Source organism: Cygnus atratus, chromosome 6, assembly GCF_013377495.2.
Source record: "Cygnus atratus isolate AKBS03 ecotype Queensland, Australia chromosome 6, CAtr_DNAZoo_HiC_assembly, whole genome shotgun sequence".
In the NCBI taxonomy this organism is placed as follows: domain Eukaryota; kingdom Metazoa; phylum Chordata; class Aves; order Anseriformes; family Anatidae; genus Cygnus; species Cygnus atratus.
The window spans coordinates 35,168,090-35,187,259 of record NC_066367.1 but is presented as its reverse complement, the minus strand read 5'-3'; the positions used below and the strand labels follow the sequence as shown (position 1 = coordinate 35,187,259).

Sequence of the window (19,170 nt, the reverse complement as noted above, 5' to 3'; positions counted from 1 at the left end):
CTTCCTTCCCTAAACCTTTGTTTAAGAGCTGAGAAAGTTAATTTACATCTACATTATCCCCCCAAGAACTGCTTTTCAAAGTGTTGTTGTCCACCTCTGGGATTAAACTTTTTCTGGAAGTCATTTTCCCTAAATACTTTGTATTGCCAAAGTAACTCCACACTTTATTGACACATCTTTAAAACTGTAATCTACTGCCTAGCGTCTTTACGGGAAAATGGTTAAGCGACCTTATTTTTGTGTAAAGATGCTTTATGAAGTTCTTAATACATGCAGCAGGCAGTGCTGGAAGGCGGGAAGGTTGTAGACTTTTGCCTTTGATGGAGGAGGTTCAATGAGACAGGTATCACAGCCTAATGCAGCCACAGTGTTTTCCCCTAGCAGGTCTCTTAGTCCGCACGCTTGATGGGATGCGTACTGCAGCTGAATTATGCTTTAATTTTAACAGTGGATGACTTAACTGCTTTGAAGTAAATAACTGGGTTTGATTTACAGTCTCAGCAGATTTATAAGAAGCTTTTGAATGTGCAGTTAAAAAAAAAAAAAAAAAAGAGACTGTTATAGCTATGTACCTCTATAAATCTGTCTTTATCGTTCAGTATGGATGCAGGCTACTGGGACCCCACTACAAGTTTACAATCATTTGGCAATGTGCTTGAAACTCAGTAATGCAGAAATTAGAAATGATCTGGCTTTTGACTATTCTTATTTGTTTCTGACGAGACTGGTGGCAGAAAATTCACTTCTTATAAAAATCTAAGCCCTGGGATTAAAAGACAGGGCCATTCACAAGGCCATTATTTTGTTGTTTCATGCTTCTGCCTTGCACATCTTGGCATCATGGCCAAATTTGTGACTCGAGACCAGCAACAGAAAATTTCACTTATTTTACTCCTTCCAGAAATGTGATGCATTGTAAGGTAGAATTGTTTTATAACATGACTAAAAGAAGAGCTGTGCTAAAAGCTTCAGGGGCAGATTTTACTACCCCACTGTAAAACCCCTGGCAAAGGCCCATAGCCCAAGCATGGGGCCTGTGATCTACCATCAGCACATTTCCTCTGAAAGCTCTGTAAACACGGATTTGTTAGAGAATAAAGACGGGATTTTTGTTGTTGCTGTTGTTTTGTAGGTCTCAGGGCTCCCAGTGGAAGGAAGGGGTTTATCATTAGACCTGCATTTCTCTGTCCGCACCCGCTCAGACCCTCTCAGCGTGCCACCTCAGCCCACGAACTGCAGCCTGTCATAACAGGTACTGCTTGGCCTGGCCTCCGTCTGCAGAAAGGTGCAGCAAATGTACATAGCTATCTGCTGTACTGCTTAAGAGGCCGCAAAATTGACTTGCATGCACGTCTTGTCATCAGAGCTCAGAGGTTAACTTACAGATGTGAGGACTGACAGGGATCCTTTGGGGTAGCCCATATCATGGCCTTTGCAGAGTCCTTTGACTGGTATGAATCTGGTAAATTCAGAAACTCCAAAATCAGGTGAAGTTTCTGGAGTTAGACCTTCTCTTCTTCAGAAGTGAGCTGCATCCAGTGAAAGGATAAAAATACAATCTTAAACATTTCAATTTTAATTTTAAACGTAAACATGTTCTCTCCTATGTCTAGCTGAAGCTGAATGCTTGAATCTCTGAGTGACTGGAGAGACGACATCTCTGAGAGACTGGATGTCTTCATGAGCCATCAGGATGCTTTTATTAAGTATTCATAATATTTAGAATAGAATCATATTAAAAAAAAATCAGTTTGGAGAAGCTGCCATTGTCTCCATGTTCACATTTATAGGTTTTTAAAACATTATATTCTAATATCCTGTACGGTTGGAAGAATACCAACTGTATTTTTGACAGGAACCCAATTTATTGAATTTTAAATTATGTTACTTAGCAAACAAGAGGAAAAGCTTTCTTTTCTTCTGAGGAACTTGAAGTCTGGATGTTTTAAAGTGCTTATTTAAATGTAGTGTTTTAGGTTTTGCATTGTACTCCTTACAAACACTGTCTGAGAAGGATTTATTTCCTGAGAAGATGATTTATTTCAAAGGAATTTTGTATTTGAGGATGAGTCATTTGCAAAAGATAGATCGGTATTTGTCATTTGATTATTCATTTTTAAACATACGCAATAATCACTCAGGACATGGCTGTTTAAAGTTTAGACAACAATGTTGTCTAACTTATTGAATGGTGGCACTTTTAATAAAAATAGTATTTTGTAAATGGCATTGCAGACACAGTTACAGCCAGTTGCTGTCAATAGGACAGGCACAGAAAAATCTATGCCAATCTAACTTTCCCAAACCACAGTGTCAGTACTGGGTTGTCTGGGCTACTAATTAGGAGCATTACTCTCAGATGAGAGGCAAAGCAAAGGCAGATTTTACAGCCTGTCATTTAAGCGTGTTTTAACTACTGTTTACCTGGTAGCCTTTTTGGTGTCTGTTCTGGAAAAAGAAAGGGTTGCTACCATTAGTCTCATTAGTCAAAACTTGCCAGAAAGCCTATCTTCAAGTTGCTTTCTCTTGTTCTTTAGAGTAAAATGAGTTGGTTCCATTTTAAATAAGTATTTTTATCTTTTTTTTTTCTTTTCTTTTTTCTTTTTCTTTTTCTTTTCTTTTTTTCCTCTAAATAGATAGTAAAGTTGAATTGAACAGGTTTGTCCATGCCTGGCACTTTTATCATTTGCTTACCTTACACAACACACACAGTCTCACCTGATAAAATGTCAACTTTCAGTCAAAGGAAAAAAAAATCAAAGCAGCTTTCTAGTGGTGGAGAAGTAAAATGCATATGTGTTGGAAAAATACACCCTGAAGGTTCAGGGAACATAGCAAGAGGCAAAATATTTCAAATATGTTGTCCCATTTTTATATTATTTTTTATGACCTTATTTCTTGAGGTTTTAGTTTCCAAATTTTTATTTTATTTTATTTTTTTAAACCTTTGTTTCTATTTTACCTGTTTGGACTTCAGCAGAAAGCAGGAGGTTCTTCCTTAGTTGAAACACAGTGAAGCTAACTTTCATGGCAGGCTGCTTTACGAAAGACAGCCCCCAGAGGCACACAGTTCCTAACACAACAGGCTGTGGAGAAAGCGGGTGTGAAACTGCCTGTGAGGTCTGCAGATCTGTTGTTCCCTGTTGTCTTTGGTGGACAGGGGACAGAAGGTGACTCTTCCTGGCATGGGGCACTTGAGCAGTGCCACCCCAGTACTCGTAGGGTGTGTGACCACTAGGGACTGTACCGACACCTTCCATGTGCTAGGATACTCGTTACAGAAACGTTAACTCCTACAAGTTTTATTAGCCCAATCCCCTCTCGCTTCTCAGAAGCATTTATTCCCCTAGCATATGGCCAGCCATCCAAACAACTGTTGCACTGTCCTTAAAACTACCCTGCTTGCTGAGCCAATTATTATAGAATAAATTAAACGAGTGGCTCTTAGGTGACCTGGCTACCTGACAATGCCGAGCTGCTCTTTGCAGGGTGGAAAGTCCTGTAAAATAAGCACTCGACGTTTTGGTGTGCAGAAGCAGTGGGTACTTCCCTCCTCACCTGTAGTTTCCAGGTGGTGTTCGTGGGGGGTCAGGAAACCTGCCCACCCACACTGGCTGCTATTTTATTGAACCACCACTACTTTAAAGCACTTCCCTGCCCCTTATCTCCCCCATGCCAGCAAAGAATATAGCATTAAACTCCTCTGTGGAAGTTTGGATGTTATATTGCTTCAGAAGAAACGTATATGGGCTATGGAAGAAGAATTAATACCTAATTCTTTTTTAGCTTTTTGTGTAAATCAAAATAATACTTCCTTTAAGAGCAACTGTTGCAAAAGAAAAAATAAACTTTGTGACAGAAACAAATATTATTTCATAGCATTTTCAATTATATCCATTAATATTAGGAAAATGAAAGCAAAAATAATATTATTTTAAAAAGATCCAAAACCCTGCCTAAACAAAAATAATGATTTATGATTTCAATGCCGATAAAGATATTTTACTGTAGATAATATACAATTTATTTGAAACTATCAGTGTTGTCTCTATGCAATAAATAAAAAGGTTTTATAAAAAGAACTTATTTCCCATAGCAATTGTCAATGAAATTGTTGCTCATTGAGTCTTGAGTGGATTTCCCAGTTCTTTATTGCAGTCGTTCAGAGCAAGGAAAAATTTAAGTATATAAGGCAGTAGAAGCTTAGTTCTTTCTCTTGAAATAGAGAGAGGTCGTCTATCTTTTTAATTATTAACCAGAAGCATAGGGGGATCACACTAAGCATTTTTAATTTTAATTATACTTCATCCAGAATCATTCCTCTGTTCACTCAGAAGTTTCTATAAAAGACTTGAGCTACTTTAAGTTTCTCCTTGTCATGTGCTTAGATCATTTTGCATGTTAAAAATGGGAAATTTTTACTGAAGTGTATAAATAGAGAAAAGATGCTAATTTTTCTATTTCTACTCTTTCTTCCACATTTGTAAAAAATAAAATCTATTACCATAATATTTACATTAATAGGCAGTGCCTGTGTTGAATCCTCAAGTATTACAGCAGTAGTACAAATACAAGAATATGGCACTGTTTTTTGCTCTTTTCTGTTAACTGAATTCTTCTTGTGCAAGTCTTTATTTGAAATTAAAATGTGCACTGTAAAAAATACATGTTTGAGATTTGAAATGAAAGAAGACAGTAATTCAGTATGGTTCTGATTTTCATAAAATATATTTTGGCCATAAGATATATTTCTAGTACCATTTGAAGACTTAGTCACCCTCATATAAAATTGTCATTTTCTCTAAAGGTATAATAATACTTGTATGTTTAAAAAATGTATACTTTCAGCCACACTTGCTAGTGCCCACGGTCTACATAACGTCATCAACCAAAGTAGATTTAGACCAAAATTTAGACTATATGATTTGTTAGCATTTCTTTCTGAAGTCCTTAAGAGGAAACTCTGTTTTTTAGAAAGTCCTAAAGGAAGGTTGACCACATTTGGCAGAAATACTCCATGGAAACTGTAATTAAAATAGGAAAGACCTTCAAAAATATATACAAGAGTGTTCAGAATAAATATGTGTGCTTTCAGGAGGGGCATTTCTTTTTAGAGACTTCTGAGGCTGTGTGAATGAAAGAAAAAAAAAAGATTCATTACCTTAACGATGTCAGTGAACTAGCCATCTGTACATATTCGGTTTTAATATATGAATGTAGAAATAAGCAAGAAATTAATTCAGTAACATCTTGAGCACAAAAATGTATATTTTAAAAGTCCCTAGTGCAACCAAAACCTTATCTCTGTAGCATACAGTACATTTGACTTGTCTGATAACTGGAGAGCCATTCAAAGCATCTAAATGCATAGCTGCTATAGTGAAACCATAGGGATTAAAAGTTTGAATCATGAAAACTGCCAGCTAAGTGGATTTTTCACATGGGATATGATTTTACAGAGGCGTAGACTTGGACAATTCTTTATAAGCTTCTCTTGTGAGCAATTGGATGTGTCCTACGCACAGCAGAGCTCATGGTGTAAAAAAGACAAAAGCTAAACCACAACACTGGTACCTAAAATACACAACATATTTGTGTTAGATGAACTGTTAAATGAAAATGCTACTGTGCATTAAATGTCTAAGTTAATTACCAGATTTCAATGATGTACTGCTCCAGAAGGTTTATTTTAGAGAAATGTTCTCTCCATAGTGGGAGATCTCTCCTCCATTTCATGCAGTAGACTTCTGAAGAAAAATGTGAATTAATGTGGCTCTTTTTCTGGAAACTGTAATCGAGTCTGCTAGCATAGCATGCTTTGTAATGAACAGCTTTATAAGGAACACAGTTGTAATGAGCCTATGTCTTACAAATAGCCCGTGCTGCTGGTAACTCCACACTCTTCCCAAAGACAACCTGCTGGGGAAGGGAAATGGGGCAAAGAGATGTTAAGAGCTCTGAATGCTTTTTGAAGTCTGTGACACAAAGGTTATCCAGTTAAATTGCTTCTAGGTGTCTCACTTTGCCTGGATTGCTGAGCAACCTCAGCTGCAACTATTTGATGCAAATTGTTATCCCTAGTGTGACCTTCAATTAATTTCCTTTTATTCCATAAATACCTGTCCAGTGCCATTTCTCGTTAATGACACAATAACAATTCACTGAAGAAAAAAATGCAGCTAATAGTTTATAGATGTGAGTATCATTATGTGAACAGATCTAATAAACTGTATCATGCCTTTCAAGTATGTGTCACACTTAGGTAAAACTAGGAATTTTCCCACAGGTTGGAAAGAAGACAGTATCCTCCCTCTTCCTCTGCTTCCCAAAATATAGCAGTGTTCCAGAGCTCACATTGCAAGAATTTAATTACTAATTTTATGTCTAGAAATATTTAAAATTGAATCTCTTTTGTAACTTTCATTCTCCATAAGTAAGATTTATTATTATTATTTTTTCCCCCTGTTGTATGAAATATTTGTTAGTGCTTACATATGTCTTATGTGCTACATAGCGCACCTGACATTGACCTCCTCTGGAGGTTGGATCCGAGACTAAATGGAGCATTCCTTTATTCTGGCTCAGCGTGTCTTTATAATAGGAGCTATCAGAAGAGAAAAGGCATAATATTCACTGTGAATTAAAAGGAAAATGAGTAGCAGAAGGGAAGAAATCTGATATAGAAGAGACTGTAATGAACTGTGTAATAGGATGGCTGAGATGGAGTAGAGCTGGTGTCTTGACATTTTATTGAGTAAATCTTGTTTATGTTATCTGCACTTTGAAGGACAATGCATGAGTCTCCATGTCTGTTTTAAGTATTTAGCAAATACATAACTCGTAAACTCTCAGTTATTGTCAAAAACTTACTGACTGGAATTTCCTTCTGAATCAGGTTTACTTTATATTCTCTAATACAAGATGAGTGTGATAGAAACAGCAGGTTCTTATTCAGGTGTGTTTGTGGGGACTAAAAAACTTATGAAGGATGATAGAAATAAATAAAACTGGAAGTATCAAAACTAAAAGCATCAAAAAAAAAACCTGTGTGAAATACTATTTTATCATTTATTTTCTGTCATGAAATAATTTTATATTATCAGTATCTTGAAATCATTGTAATATAATAAATATATTTTGAAAATGAAAGTTCATTCATATTTAACATTGAAAATATTTCAAAGGAAATATAGTTATAGTAGTTTGTTATTTTTAATTTAAGAATAACCAAGTCTATCTTACAGGGTGGTGTCAATTCAGTACTGTCAATGAGAATAGGAAGTAAAGAAATCTTAGTTAAATGAACTTAGTTAAATGAAATTGATAGTTATGTTCCTTGCACTTCTTTATGCTTTTTTACTGTAAGAGTAAGACTATGTTTTAGACCAGTAGATTGACTTAAAAACGCAGAGATTAGAAGATATTTACGAGAAATAGTTCCAGGATCCCACCAGAAAAAAGCTCTTACTGTTTGGAAATGAGAGCAGTAGTGCTGGGGGTTGTGAAGCCACCTTAGCATCCGGAGAGAAAAACTCCTGGGTCATTGTTAAGAAACTTCTCCAGGTACCAGGCAGACAGCTACTTTTATGCTAATCATTTTGACAGGTGAATCAGAAATCTGGCTGCATGCAGACTTTACAAAACAACAAGAAAAAGAAAAAAAAAAGTGAATTCATTGTACACATGTATGTGCTATTACATACAGTGTGTTTAGACATACATAGCTACACACAGGCTTTTTGAATCTCTGTGGAATATTTATAATCAGTTTTTAGTTCCCTTTATACATATCTAATAAACTGCTGCAAGCATTATCCGTGTGCCATCCCCATGGCGTAACAGACACCCAGACACCCATTTCCAACCCCTCTCTCGCAGACACACTATTGGTTGGTGGTGTTGCTTCTGAGCATATCATTACAAAATTTCACAGACAGAATTTAAAATATTTAACAGGACTACGAACAAATGTGTACCTTTGATATCCTTGAAGTTGAAAGGAGACTTTTGTGCTTAGAAAGGAACAACTCTCTCCAACTAGTTTTTGTCCACAGAGAATTTAATTCTTTATTATATACAATATACCATGTATAAAATCTCATTGTAAAAACAGCTTGAGTTCTTTGGGTAGAGTGTTTGTTTGGTGAAGTTCTTTGTATTACAAATAATTATTTGTATTACAATTGCTCTTCTGAGCTTTCTTTTTATCCTTTGATTTTTTGGCAGATGTACAGCAAATAGCAATCGACTGGATCACTGGGAATTTTTACTTCGTGGATCACGTCAGTGACAGGATCTTTGTCTGCAACCAGAATGGAACAGTGTGTGTCACACTCATCGAGCTAGATCTCAATAACCCTAAGGCCATAGCTGTTGATCCAACATCAGGGTAAGATTATTTATTTGTGTTAGGAAATGTTGATCTTATATGATGTGTGCTGGTCTGTGTATCAGCTTCATTCTAGTGTTTTAAAAACTGTTTTTCACTGCTGTCCTGAATTACTTGCACAGTTGAACAAAGTAGTAACACGTAATGCACTTGCAGCAAGTAATTAACATAACTGTATTAATCGCAGCTTGTGCCTTGTAACTTTTCGAAGTGGAATTGGAAATGGAAAACCAATTTTATCTCTACTTCTCCTAAGATTATTTTCTGTTTTTCTGTAAATTGTGTTTATAACTAGAGTATGTGGAAAAGGAACTTCTTATACTGTTCTCCCTCAGCTGCAGCAATATGGAAACTGGCTCTAAGAAGTTTAATTACGCAAAAGACTGGAAGATTTTTTTCCTCTGCTTTAGACGGTCAGCTATAATGATAAAAACATATTGTATTCGCTTTTTTTCTTCTATAGTTATGTTCAATGCCACCTGGGAATAAAGTCTTGCCTAAAATATAGGGCTCTAAAAATCTTCTACTCTATAACAGCCACCAGCTGGGAAAAGTTTTCAAGCAAATGATGAAGTAAAGGCATAGCTAAATAGGAATAATTAAGTTAATTTAAAAACTGTAAATTTCAGTGAGGATTTTGGAACAGAGATTTTATTTTGTTTTTATTAGTCTGTAAGTAGTTAAACCAAAATGCTTGGTGGAATACATCCTAAACAGCCATAAGCCCCTTTTCAATAAATACAAAAATATTTACTGTAGAACAGCTTGTCATCCATATGTGGACTTTTGTCACTCTTTATTTAAAGCCTGATTGAATATTAAGATGCGCGATCACAATGACTTTAATTCTGACAAGAACAGCTTGCATGTAAAGTTTACAAAGAAGTTTTATAATGTAATTCTTGAGTATAGCTGTATTTCTATCTGCAGCAGATGGTGAGCTTGACTTGATCTGACTGCAGTGTTGTTTTAAAAGAAAAATAAAAAATGCGTGTTTAAATTGATTTTTCTGCAAGTTCTGATCTGAAAGAACTTGAAGCTTTCAGATTTGCCAGCAGCAGCCTTTTTTTTTTCTATACATTTGCTTGTATATTCTTTGCGGGATTTACTAGACGAATCCACAGCTTGTCATTAGATAATCTTATCTGTCAGGAATGTAAGAATTATATCCAGCACTTTGATTCTGCAAGGAGGAATGGAACAGAAAAAGAAAGACTGGTTTTCCTTCTGTTTGTTCTTAGCTAGCTGCAAACCATTCTTATTCAGATAGTTGCCTTTTGCAGTGCCACATCTGAGAGCAATCTGTCTGTTTTAGTGTAGATGGAAGCGCTGGCCTGGAGGGAGACTATAAGTGATCATATTTAATACTGTGATTCTTTGTAGAGCAATATCAGTTTATTTCATGATGGAAACACTGGGTGGACTTTATTTCTTTACAGTTTTAGTTGGCAATTATATTAATTATATGACATATGTTGTTATGTTAATAGGATATCTAACATACATCTTAATTGATAATCCTCACTTTATATATTACTTGTGCTTGTTAGTGACTGGGCTTTGGTACAAGATGCAAAGAGATAATCAAAACATTCTGGCTACTTAAAAATGTGTTTTCTTCCGTTCTTTTTTCTCTATTTTTGCTTTTCATTTTACTTTCATGCTGATTCTAACTGAGACATATTTCTGTGTCAAAGTACGAACATGGTATTGCTGTCTAGGTAACTTGCAGATTTACTATTTATTTATTTTTTATTGTATTTAAATATGAAGCCCAGGATGAGTGTTTTTTTTTGTTTGTTTGTTTTTGTGGTCTCCTGTAAAAAATACATTTTAAGGCATTAGATATAATTACATTTTAAGGTATTTGCTCCTGTAACATGTATTGCTGTTATAGTGTGTTCACTGTCTCCAGCATTCTTCTAAAAGCTGAAAGTACATCTGCACAGAGAAGACCATTTCCTGCATTAAGGAATTCAGAGCTTGATCCTAAGCCTTTATATCTATGACAGACTTCCCTGTAGTAGTACAAGGTCAAGCCCTGCTATTTTTATGTGCTCACATCTGAGCTGGTTTTAGTTGCATTTAGTTGTTACTTTACGAACCAGAAATTCTCCATTTATCATTAGAATAAAATGAGAGTAGGTGGAAAATTACTTAATCCATTTTTTTTTTTTTTTGTGAGTGTGATGAATTTTACATCTCTGTGAGTTTCGTTAGATGTTTAGTGGTGATGGTTTTATATACTCGTGTCCTTACAGTTGAACTTGAACTACTAAGTTTATTTCACACCGTACAGTGAATGAATGAGAACTCGTGTTATTTTTCTAAAACTGAACTTTAAGTTGAGAGAAGAAAGACTCTGCTACTGAAAAAGATCTTGAACAAGCAAGTTTGTTACGTGTCTAATCTAAGCATATTACTTTGGTCTAGGATTTCAGCAGTTTTACCAATACAAACTGTGTTCCTTTTTTAGTACTCCAGACGATGTCTAACGAAAGCCCACCTGAAACATTTAGGAAAACAAACAAACAAAAACGAGCTAATTAATTATTTAGCCAGCTAGACGTTTTGGTGTACTAATACTCATCTGCTTCATCGACTGATTTTCAGTTCAGAATAGCACAACATAGTCACTGGAACCGTCACAGGGGGCTGTTACCAGCGGGAACAGCTGGGTTTCCACTGCCACTGGGAGTTGTTCGGAGTTCAGACTTGTCAGTCAAGTGTATGCTGAACTAAAAAGCTAGAGCAGGGCTAGTAGAAAAACGAAGTGTCAGTCAGAAACAGAGAGGAAGAATAAATTGTTTTGCAATAATATGTTATCTATCGAATACCTTTGAAGTAAGATGCTTTGTTCCTAATGTCTGCAGTTCATAGTTTTGATAAATTTTAATATGGGACCTCGGTGGTCAAGAAACAGAAGCTATTACTCTGACTGGTCCTTGAAACTGGCATACAGTTGATGATGGTACTGATGACTCACATGAAACAAATATGAGCTGAGTTAGAAGGATTTTCACTCTAGCTGTGGTCTGTAGTCATGGGGAATCCTTTCTAAAGAATCCTAGCTAGTTTGGCAATCAGCTTGCATAGTCACAGGACTTGGATCCCCATACATGTATGACAGGGAAGGTGATACATTTTAAACTGACAAGACCATAGATTTGTATTTAGATTCTCTGTCAGCTCTGCCACCAACAAGCTAGATGTCTATAGGCAAGTCATTTTATTTCTTTTATATTTCAGTCTCCCCTTTTATTTAATGGGGAGCATAGAAAACATGTTGAATTTTAAGGAGTGCACTTCCAAAACTGATCCAATCATAAAGGTATGTGTACAGAAAAAGCACATAGGGTGAGATTACAGAGAGGATGTGCAGAGCGAAGCTGGCAAGTGGGAGGATGCATGGAGCAGAGCACAGAGATACTGTGAGTGAAGAAATGGGTGAGACGTACATGAATCACTACAAAGGAAGGGTGTAGCGGAGGGGGAGAATAGGAAGGGGGAGAGAAGAATGGGAGAGGACGCTCAATTAGAGGCTGAAGGCATTGAAATGGGAGCTTGTAGCTCCCGTTTAAAGGTTGTATTAGTAACAATGGGGAGAAAAGACTTACTGCTAAAGAGATTTGTAAAAAGAGCAAGCTTGCACTTTAATACCGCAACATTGTGTGTCATGTAAATATTTGAATAAATCTTTTAATCGGCTTTTCCTTCTGCTATGTTGTAGAAGTAATAATAAAAAAGAACCCTGCTTATTTCTTTCATGCAACAACTGCAAATGCATACAGGAAGAGATTGTGATACGATGGCTGTTAAAAGCCATGTCTGTTAATGTGTTATGGTGTAATGTACCAATTCTTGTAAATGCTAATAAGTCAAGAAAAAAGAAAACAGCTGTAGAACAGCAAAAAGAAAAAAAAAATCTTTTTCACGTTAAGTATGCAATAGCAATCAGTTGCTAACCTTTCCAATCCACAAAGGTGAACAAGGGAAGAATTAATAGCTGAAGTTTTCTTTTTCCTTATCTCGGAAACTCATTCTGAGGGAAAAAAAAAAAAATAGAAAAAAAAAAAAAAAGGATTATTCCATTAACTTCCTCTTAGATTCTAAGGACTGAAAGACTGAAAGCACAGCTTTTACTGTGGCTAAAATCAAGTCATGTTATAAAAAGAAAAACAAAAACATAACAAAGTTCTTGAAATAGTTGGGTATTTTCCCTCAGTCTAAAATTTGAGAAAATGGGAGAAAGTACAGTGTGAGATGGCATTTTGAAATGTGGTCTTCTGTGTAAGGACTGAGCTGAGCAACATCCTTAAAATATTATATTTAAAAGAAACTTTAAAAAAAGTCCTAAGGAGCAGTTGTTTCTGTTCTATAAGTTTTTTGTTTGTTTGATTTTCTTGTAAATCTATTGCACTTCTGATATAATTCTTGTATGGGTATTAGGAAGACATTGGAGGTCTCATATGAGCCCTGTTGTTGTCCAAAGTGATCAGCTGCAGTCAAGTATTTTCTTAATCAAGCTGTGTATGATTGTCCTCTGGAGACATTTGTGGTTATTGAACAGCCCAAAATGTAATGTGAACTTGACTGAGCAGTTCACGTTAACAAAGTCGAAAGAATAGGAAAGTTTTTACACATCACTGAATCAAAGTTTTCCTTGCTAGAGAGTTACGCTCAGGAAATGCACAGGAGTGCCTGGGGTGTGCAAAGGACATCCAGAGGATGGAAAACAACCATCCAAAGGGCAAAGAGATTCTTTTTTTTCTTTTTTTTTTTTTCCACCTGTGAATGGAATGAGTTTTGGACTGACAATTCAACCTGTTTGGCAGCATGGGAAGACTTGTAAGCTGGTAAGAAATCTCCTGCTTGGTGGGATCTGAGAAAAAGCTCAGAGAAACCTTTGCACAGGTCAAGTCTTTGATGGAGCATCTGACTAGACAGAGCCCTGAAATCCTGTGTTAGGAGTCCTGCAATATCCAAAGAAGAACAAGTCAGGTGATGAGGAGGCAGAGAGACATTCTTTTAATAACAAATGTTTCGATTTGAATCTTTCCTTGTGTTTAGCATGACTGGTGAATGGGGATCCCAGTGGCTGGCTGTGGGAAGCATGGCCTTTCCCTTCACAGCTGCTTTTAGAAAGTGGCCAGAGATGGTATCGTGCTGGAGAGATTTCTCAAAGACAGCAAGAAAAATGTCTTAGAGCTGACCTAGCAGTGTGACAATTGGCGACTGGACTGGAGTGATTTCACAGACAAGGAAAGTCAGGGAATTTGTTATCAATAGGAATCAAGTCTCTTGCAGGGGAGGAGAGGAGCAAAAATTCAAAAAGCAGGGGAGGTCAAAACAGTAGATATTTTTCTTCATTTGCTTCATTGTTATTTAGACAGGGGAGTCTTTTAGGATAAGAATAAAACATCTACACTTATTGTCTGCTGCCTTTTTTATTCTCTTTTTTCTCTTTTGTCTCTGAGCTTTTATAGCACCCACAAGGCTTGAGAGATATCTGCGTCTTAAAACTTTTTTTTTTTTCTCTCAGATTAGTCACCATTTCCTGCTGATCAAAGAGGAGTGTTATAATCATTAAAGCTCACTTTTAAACAGCAAAATCATTAGTATTTTAATAACATGCCATTATTAAAAGAGTTCAGTTCCTCTTCTTGTCACAAAGCAATTTCAAAGAGCTGTAAGATACATATAAGGCACAGTAACTTTTAGAAAGTTTTAAAGGTGACCTGGAAAAGAATCCTCTTCAAAATAAAATAAAATAAAATAAAAATCTTTACCATAATTAATGACAATCTGGAAGTTTTCATTAAGAATTCAGATTTTGTTGCTCATCCTCCCACTCCATCACCTCTTTCAGGCTGTGAGAGGTAAGAAGTAGTGGTCTTTTGAAATTATGTTTGCCTCTGTTGCTGCTATCTGTTTAGTTCAAATGCTTGCTAAACATTTGGGAGAAGATTTTTTTTTTCTGGTTTTCAGAGAACTCTGCTTCCAGTTCTATGCCATTCCATCTTGTAATTTTAATTGTTGCTAACTAAACTGTAGCATAAAACTCTTTTTTTTTTTAATTCTGTCACCTTTAAGTTTCCCGCTGGACCTAATTTCCTTTGAAATTCTGTTTCTTCTGTAGTGGTACAGATCTGCTCACTAGGAAACTTTGCTGCTGCTGCTGCTCTTAATGACAAAAAGGAAAAAGTCATATCCTCATCTGCTCTTACCTGAAATAATGTGATATGATTTAGCATGCATGTGCAAATAGAAAATAGAAGAAATGTTTTTTCTTCAATAAACTCAAAAATATTTGGATTTCTAAGTATTAAAAGAGACAAGTTTTTATGTAAAAGTCAACAAATTCAGCTGAATAGCATCCGATAAAGTCACTGATAAAGTGGGAAGAATCAAAATACCAAGCACATTACGTAACTGCATTAAAAGTGAAATCATTTACAAAAATAGGTTATATGGTTGGATCTAAGTGACTACTGTATTCATTGCAATAAAAATAGAAGAAGCTTGAATAGATTTAGTACATGTATTTTTTCAAGTATTTATATAAGTGCATTTATTATTGTGCATTCATTTTTGTTAATCAAATACTACTGACAGTAATAATTGATGACTATAATTAATATCCAATCTTCCATATACATAGGAAGATGTACTGTACTGGGTACCCAAAACCTCAAATGCAACCAAAAGTGGAATTCAAAAAAATAAAGAGGTACTAATAACAGTGATAAACTCTGAGTGAAAAAGAATATATTTTTTTTCTGTTGATCCTAAAAAAGAAAGAGTGAAAGAGTTGGCAAAGTGAACACTAGCAGTATTATTAGAACATCTAGCTGATATTCTGAGTGATGGTATCATCTAATAATCAGGATTACTGCCCAGATGATAAAAAGCTAACTGGTGGGAAACTGAAGAAAAACCTATTGTAACATGAACTAAAGTAAACATTTTTTCTTTATTTTGCAGCACGTGCAATGATTTTAACAGGTATGTTGTGTCTAGTAGGAAGAATATTTGAATGGTGTTAATAATTATGGAAAAAAAATCAGTGGAAATAAAAAGCTTCAATAGATTAAGCTTTTCAAAAACACTTATGAAATCACAATATAGCTGTAACTTGTAATAAATTTGCAAAAAATAAAATAATTTTTAAGTCAGTAAAAGTTTTTTCAGTTATCAAAGGTTGCCTTTCAGTTAGTTGGTCCAGAGGACCTTGAATGCAGCATCCCACCTCCCTCACTTCTCTGCGACCTGCCTGAAGATCTCGGCTGCCAGTTGACTACAGCAGCACCCTCTTTACCCAAACCTGCTTTTTTTTTTAGTGGGTATCCTTGGTGCCTTTTTCTACTAACCATTTGAATTGTCTCAGCAAACCAAGCTGAACACATGAACAGCAACAGCACTCATAAAGCTCCATGAATTTGATCACCTGGGGCAATTCATGGCTGATGCAACACATCTCGCTTTCTTTTTAAACTGTCTCTGTGTAATTAGTGTAGTTACTCTTACTTCTGCCCTTAGATCCCTGTCCTTCAGTCCTTAGCTAGTTAGGCTTCTGAACAAAACTCTCACCTTTCACTGAAATTACTCTGATTCTTTGAATTTGAATTCAGTATTTGTGAAGGAATAGAAAATAGGTGTGCTACTCTGCCTGGAACGGAAGGCTTGAAGTCTTTTCTTTTTTACCGGCAATGTCCAGACAAAAGCTGCAAGATTTAAATCATCCTATCAATGATTTTCCTCCAGGTTGAAAGCAATTAAGCCAGAGAGAATTGAGGCCACTTTGTTTCTCAATGAGAATATAAATGGGAGTTTAAGGCTCTATAATGCATGTACATTATGTTCATGTCCATCTGAATTCTCCTTTTATTTTATTTTTCTTATTACCTGATAGTCTTATTATCTAGCCATCTTCTGTAAGGTCATTTGTGTAGAAGACAAATTCTGATATGAATTAGAGCACTGCATGAGTGGAAGCACAGAAAAATATCTTACAAAAGAACTGCTAAAACCTGTCTTCTTTTAAGAGTTACTTGCATTAGCCTGGACTCAGGGAGTGTGTATATATACAGAGGGTAAGAAAGAGAGACACTCTTTTTTTCTTTTTTTTTCTTTCTTTTTTTTTTTTTTCCAAAACATGAACAAAATGCAAGTAATCAAAAAAATTAAAAGAAAAAATAGTTCACCCATTTAATATAGTATGATGTTACAAAGTTCCAAAAATCTTTTGTAGTAATGGCCACACATTTCTTGCATTGTTTTTACATCAGTTTTTGTATTCAAGCAGTGCAAAATTGTCTAAAAGACTTTCTAATAAGCTATTGCCATGCCATTCATTTCTTCCTTCACTGACAATAAATCACTGCCTCTATATATGCAGGGTTTCAAGTATAAAAGCATCGGAATTACTCTGATACTGGATTAATCAGAACCACTCAAACTCAGAAAAAAATGATGAAGTCCATTTTGTTAATTTATCATCTGTGTGATGATATCATCCTGATAGAATTGCAGTTCTCTTGAGTTAGGGTACTGAAAGAACTGGCGGAGGAGCTGGCCGAGCCACTTTCCATCATTTATCGGCAGTCCTGGCTATTGGGGGAGGTCCCAGTTGACTGGCGGCTAGCCAATGTGACGCCCATCTATAAGAAGGGCCGGAGGGCAGACCCGGGGAACTATAGGCCTGTCAGTTTGACCTCAGTGCCAGGAAAGCTCATGGAGCAGATTATCTTGAGGGTCATCACGGGGCACTTGCAGGGCAAGCAGGCGATCAGGCCCAGTCAGCATGGGTTTATGAAAGGCAGGTCCTGCTTGACGAACCTGATCTCCTTCTATGACAAAGTGACGCGCTTGGTGGATGAGGGAAGGGCTGTGGATGTGGTCTACCTTGACTTCAGTAAGGCTTTTGACACCGTTCCCCACAACATTCTCCTCAAGAAACTGGCTGCTCGGGGCTTGGACTGGCGTACGCTTCGCTGGGTTAGAAACTGGCTGGATAGCCGGGCCCAGAGAGTTGTGGTGAATGGAGTCAAATCTGGTTGGAGGCTGGTCACAAGTGGTGTCCCCCAGGGCTCGGTACTGGGGCCGGTCCTCTTTAATATCTTTATCGATGATCTGGATGAGGGCGTCCAGTGCACCCTCAGTAAGTTTGCAGATGACACCAAGCTAAGTGCGTGTGTCGATCTGCTCGAGGGCAGGAAGGCTCTGCAGGAGGATCTGGATAGGCTGGAGCGATGGGCTGAGGTCAACTGTATGAAGTTCAACAAGGCCAAGTGCCGGGTCCTGCACCTGGGGCGCAACAACCCCAAGCAGAGCTACAGGCTGGGAGATGAGTGGCTGGAAAGCTGCCTGGCCGAGAAGGACCTGGGAGTATTGGTTGATAGTCGGCTGAATATGAGCCAGCAGTGTGCTCAGGTGGCCAAGAAGGCCAACAGCGTCCTGGCCTGTATAAGAAGCAGCGTGGCCAGCAGGTCTAGGGAAGTGATTGTGCCCCTGTACTCGGCTCTGGTGAGGCCGCACCTTGAGTACTGTGTTCAGTTTTGGGCCCCTCACTACAGGAAGGACATGGACGTGCTCGAGCGAGTCCAGAGAAGGGCAACCAAGCTGGTGAGGGGTCTGGAGAACAAGTCTTACGAGGAGCGGCTGAGGGAGCTGGGCTTGTTCAGCCTGGAGAAGAGGAGGCTCAGGGGCGACCTTATCGCTCTCTACAGTTACCTTAAAGGAGGCTGTAGTGAGGTGGGGGTTGGTCTGTTCTCCCACGTGCCTGGTGACAGGACGAGGGGGAATGGGTGAAAGTTGCGACGGGAGTTTTAGGTTGGATGTTAGGAAGTACTTCTTTACCGAAAGGGTTATTAAGCATTGGAACGGGCTGCGCAGGGAGGTGGTGGAGTCACCATCCCTGGAGGTCTTTAAAAGACGTTTAGATGTAGAGCTTAGCGATATGGTTTAGTGGAGTACTTAGTGTTAGGTCGGAGGTTGGACTCGATGATCTTGAGGTCTCTTCCAACCTAGAAATCTGTGTCTGTGTCTGTGTCTGTGTCTGAGTTGTGTTACCTCTGTGTATGGTTTTTCATACTGTTTACCTATGTTTTGTTTTCCTGAGGTTTCTTGCATGTCAGTGCCCTCATTGCTATGCTCACCAATGTGAACATGCCTTGCTGAAGCTCTGCTGAAACATGACCCTTTTGGTGGAGATAGAGAAAAAATGGAGGAAATCTGGAGATGATAATAGGAAATAAAAGACGTAAAAAACATGGCCTGCAGGAACTGTGACAGTCTAATCTAGAAAAGAGGAGGTTGAGAAGAGTTATAACAATTTTTCATAAACAGCTGCTTAAATAGAAAGATGGTTTATTGGAAGGTGATTAAAGAAAGGACAGGAAAAATCATTTTAATTTGTTGCAAAGGCTTCAATAGATAAAGGCAGAATTTACTAGGCTGAAGAGATGTTAGCATATGACCCACGTGGAAGTTGTAATCTTCTTCACTAGGGATGTTTAGGACTATGTCTGTCTGGCAGGGATATTCTAGCCTTGTGTTACGCTTTCTCAGTAAAGGAGGTGGTATCTGTGTATGTATCTATAAGCTTATAGAGTCAAATAATGGGATACTAGGAGAGTAGGTGTGAATAAATGTGTTTACTAGCATTTCAGTGTTGTTTAAAAAGTACATTTTAAAATATACTGAGACATTACCAAAGTAACTATGTGTTTTGTTTCTCCACTTGAGGGGTTTGGAGAGATTTGAAGTAAAATAAGGACCAA

The 19,170-nt window shown here is 37.2% G+C and overlaps 1 protein-coding gene across 1 annotated transcript in view; it reads left to right on the top strand.

Annotated features, from left to right (window-relative positions):
• The window catches only part of LRP1B (LDL receptor related protein 1B), a 509,529-nt gene that overhangs the window by 202,428 nt on the left and 287,931 nt on the right, over window positions 1-19,170 (top strand). Inside the window, 1 exon segment of the mRNA XM_050711674.1 lies at window positions 8,227-8,389. Coding sequence (XP_050567631.1) covers window positions 8,227-8,389 — 163 coding nt within the window.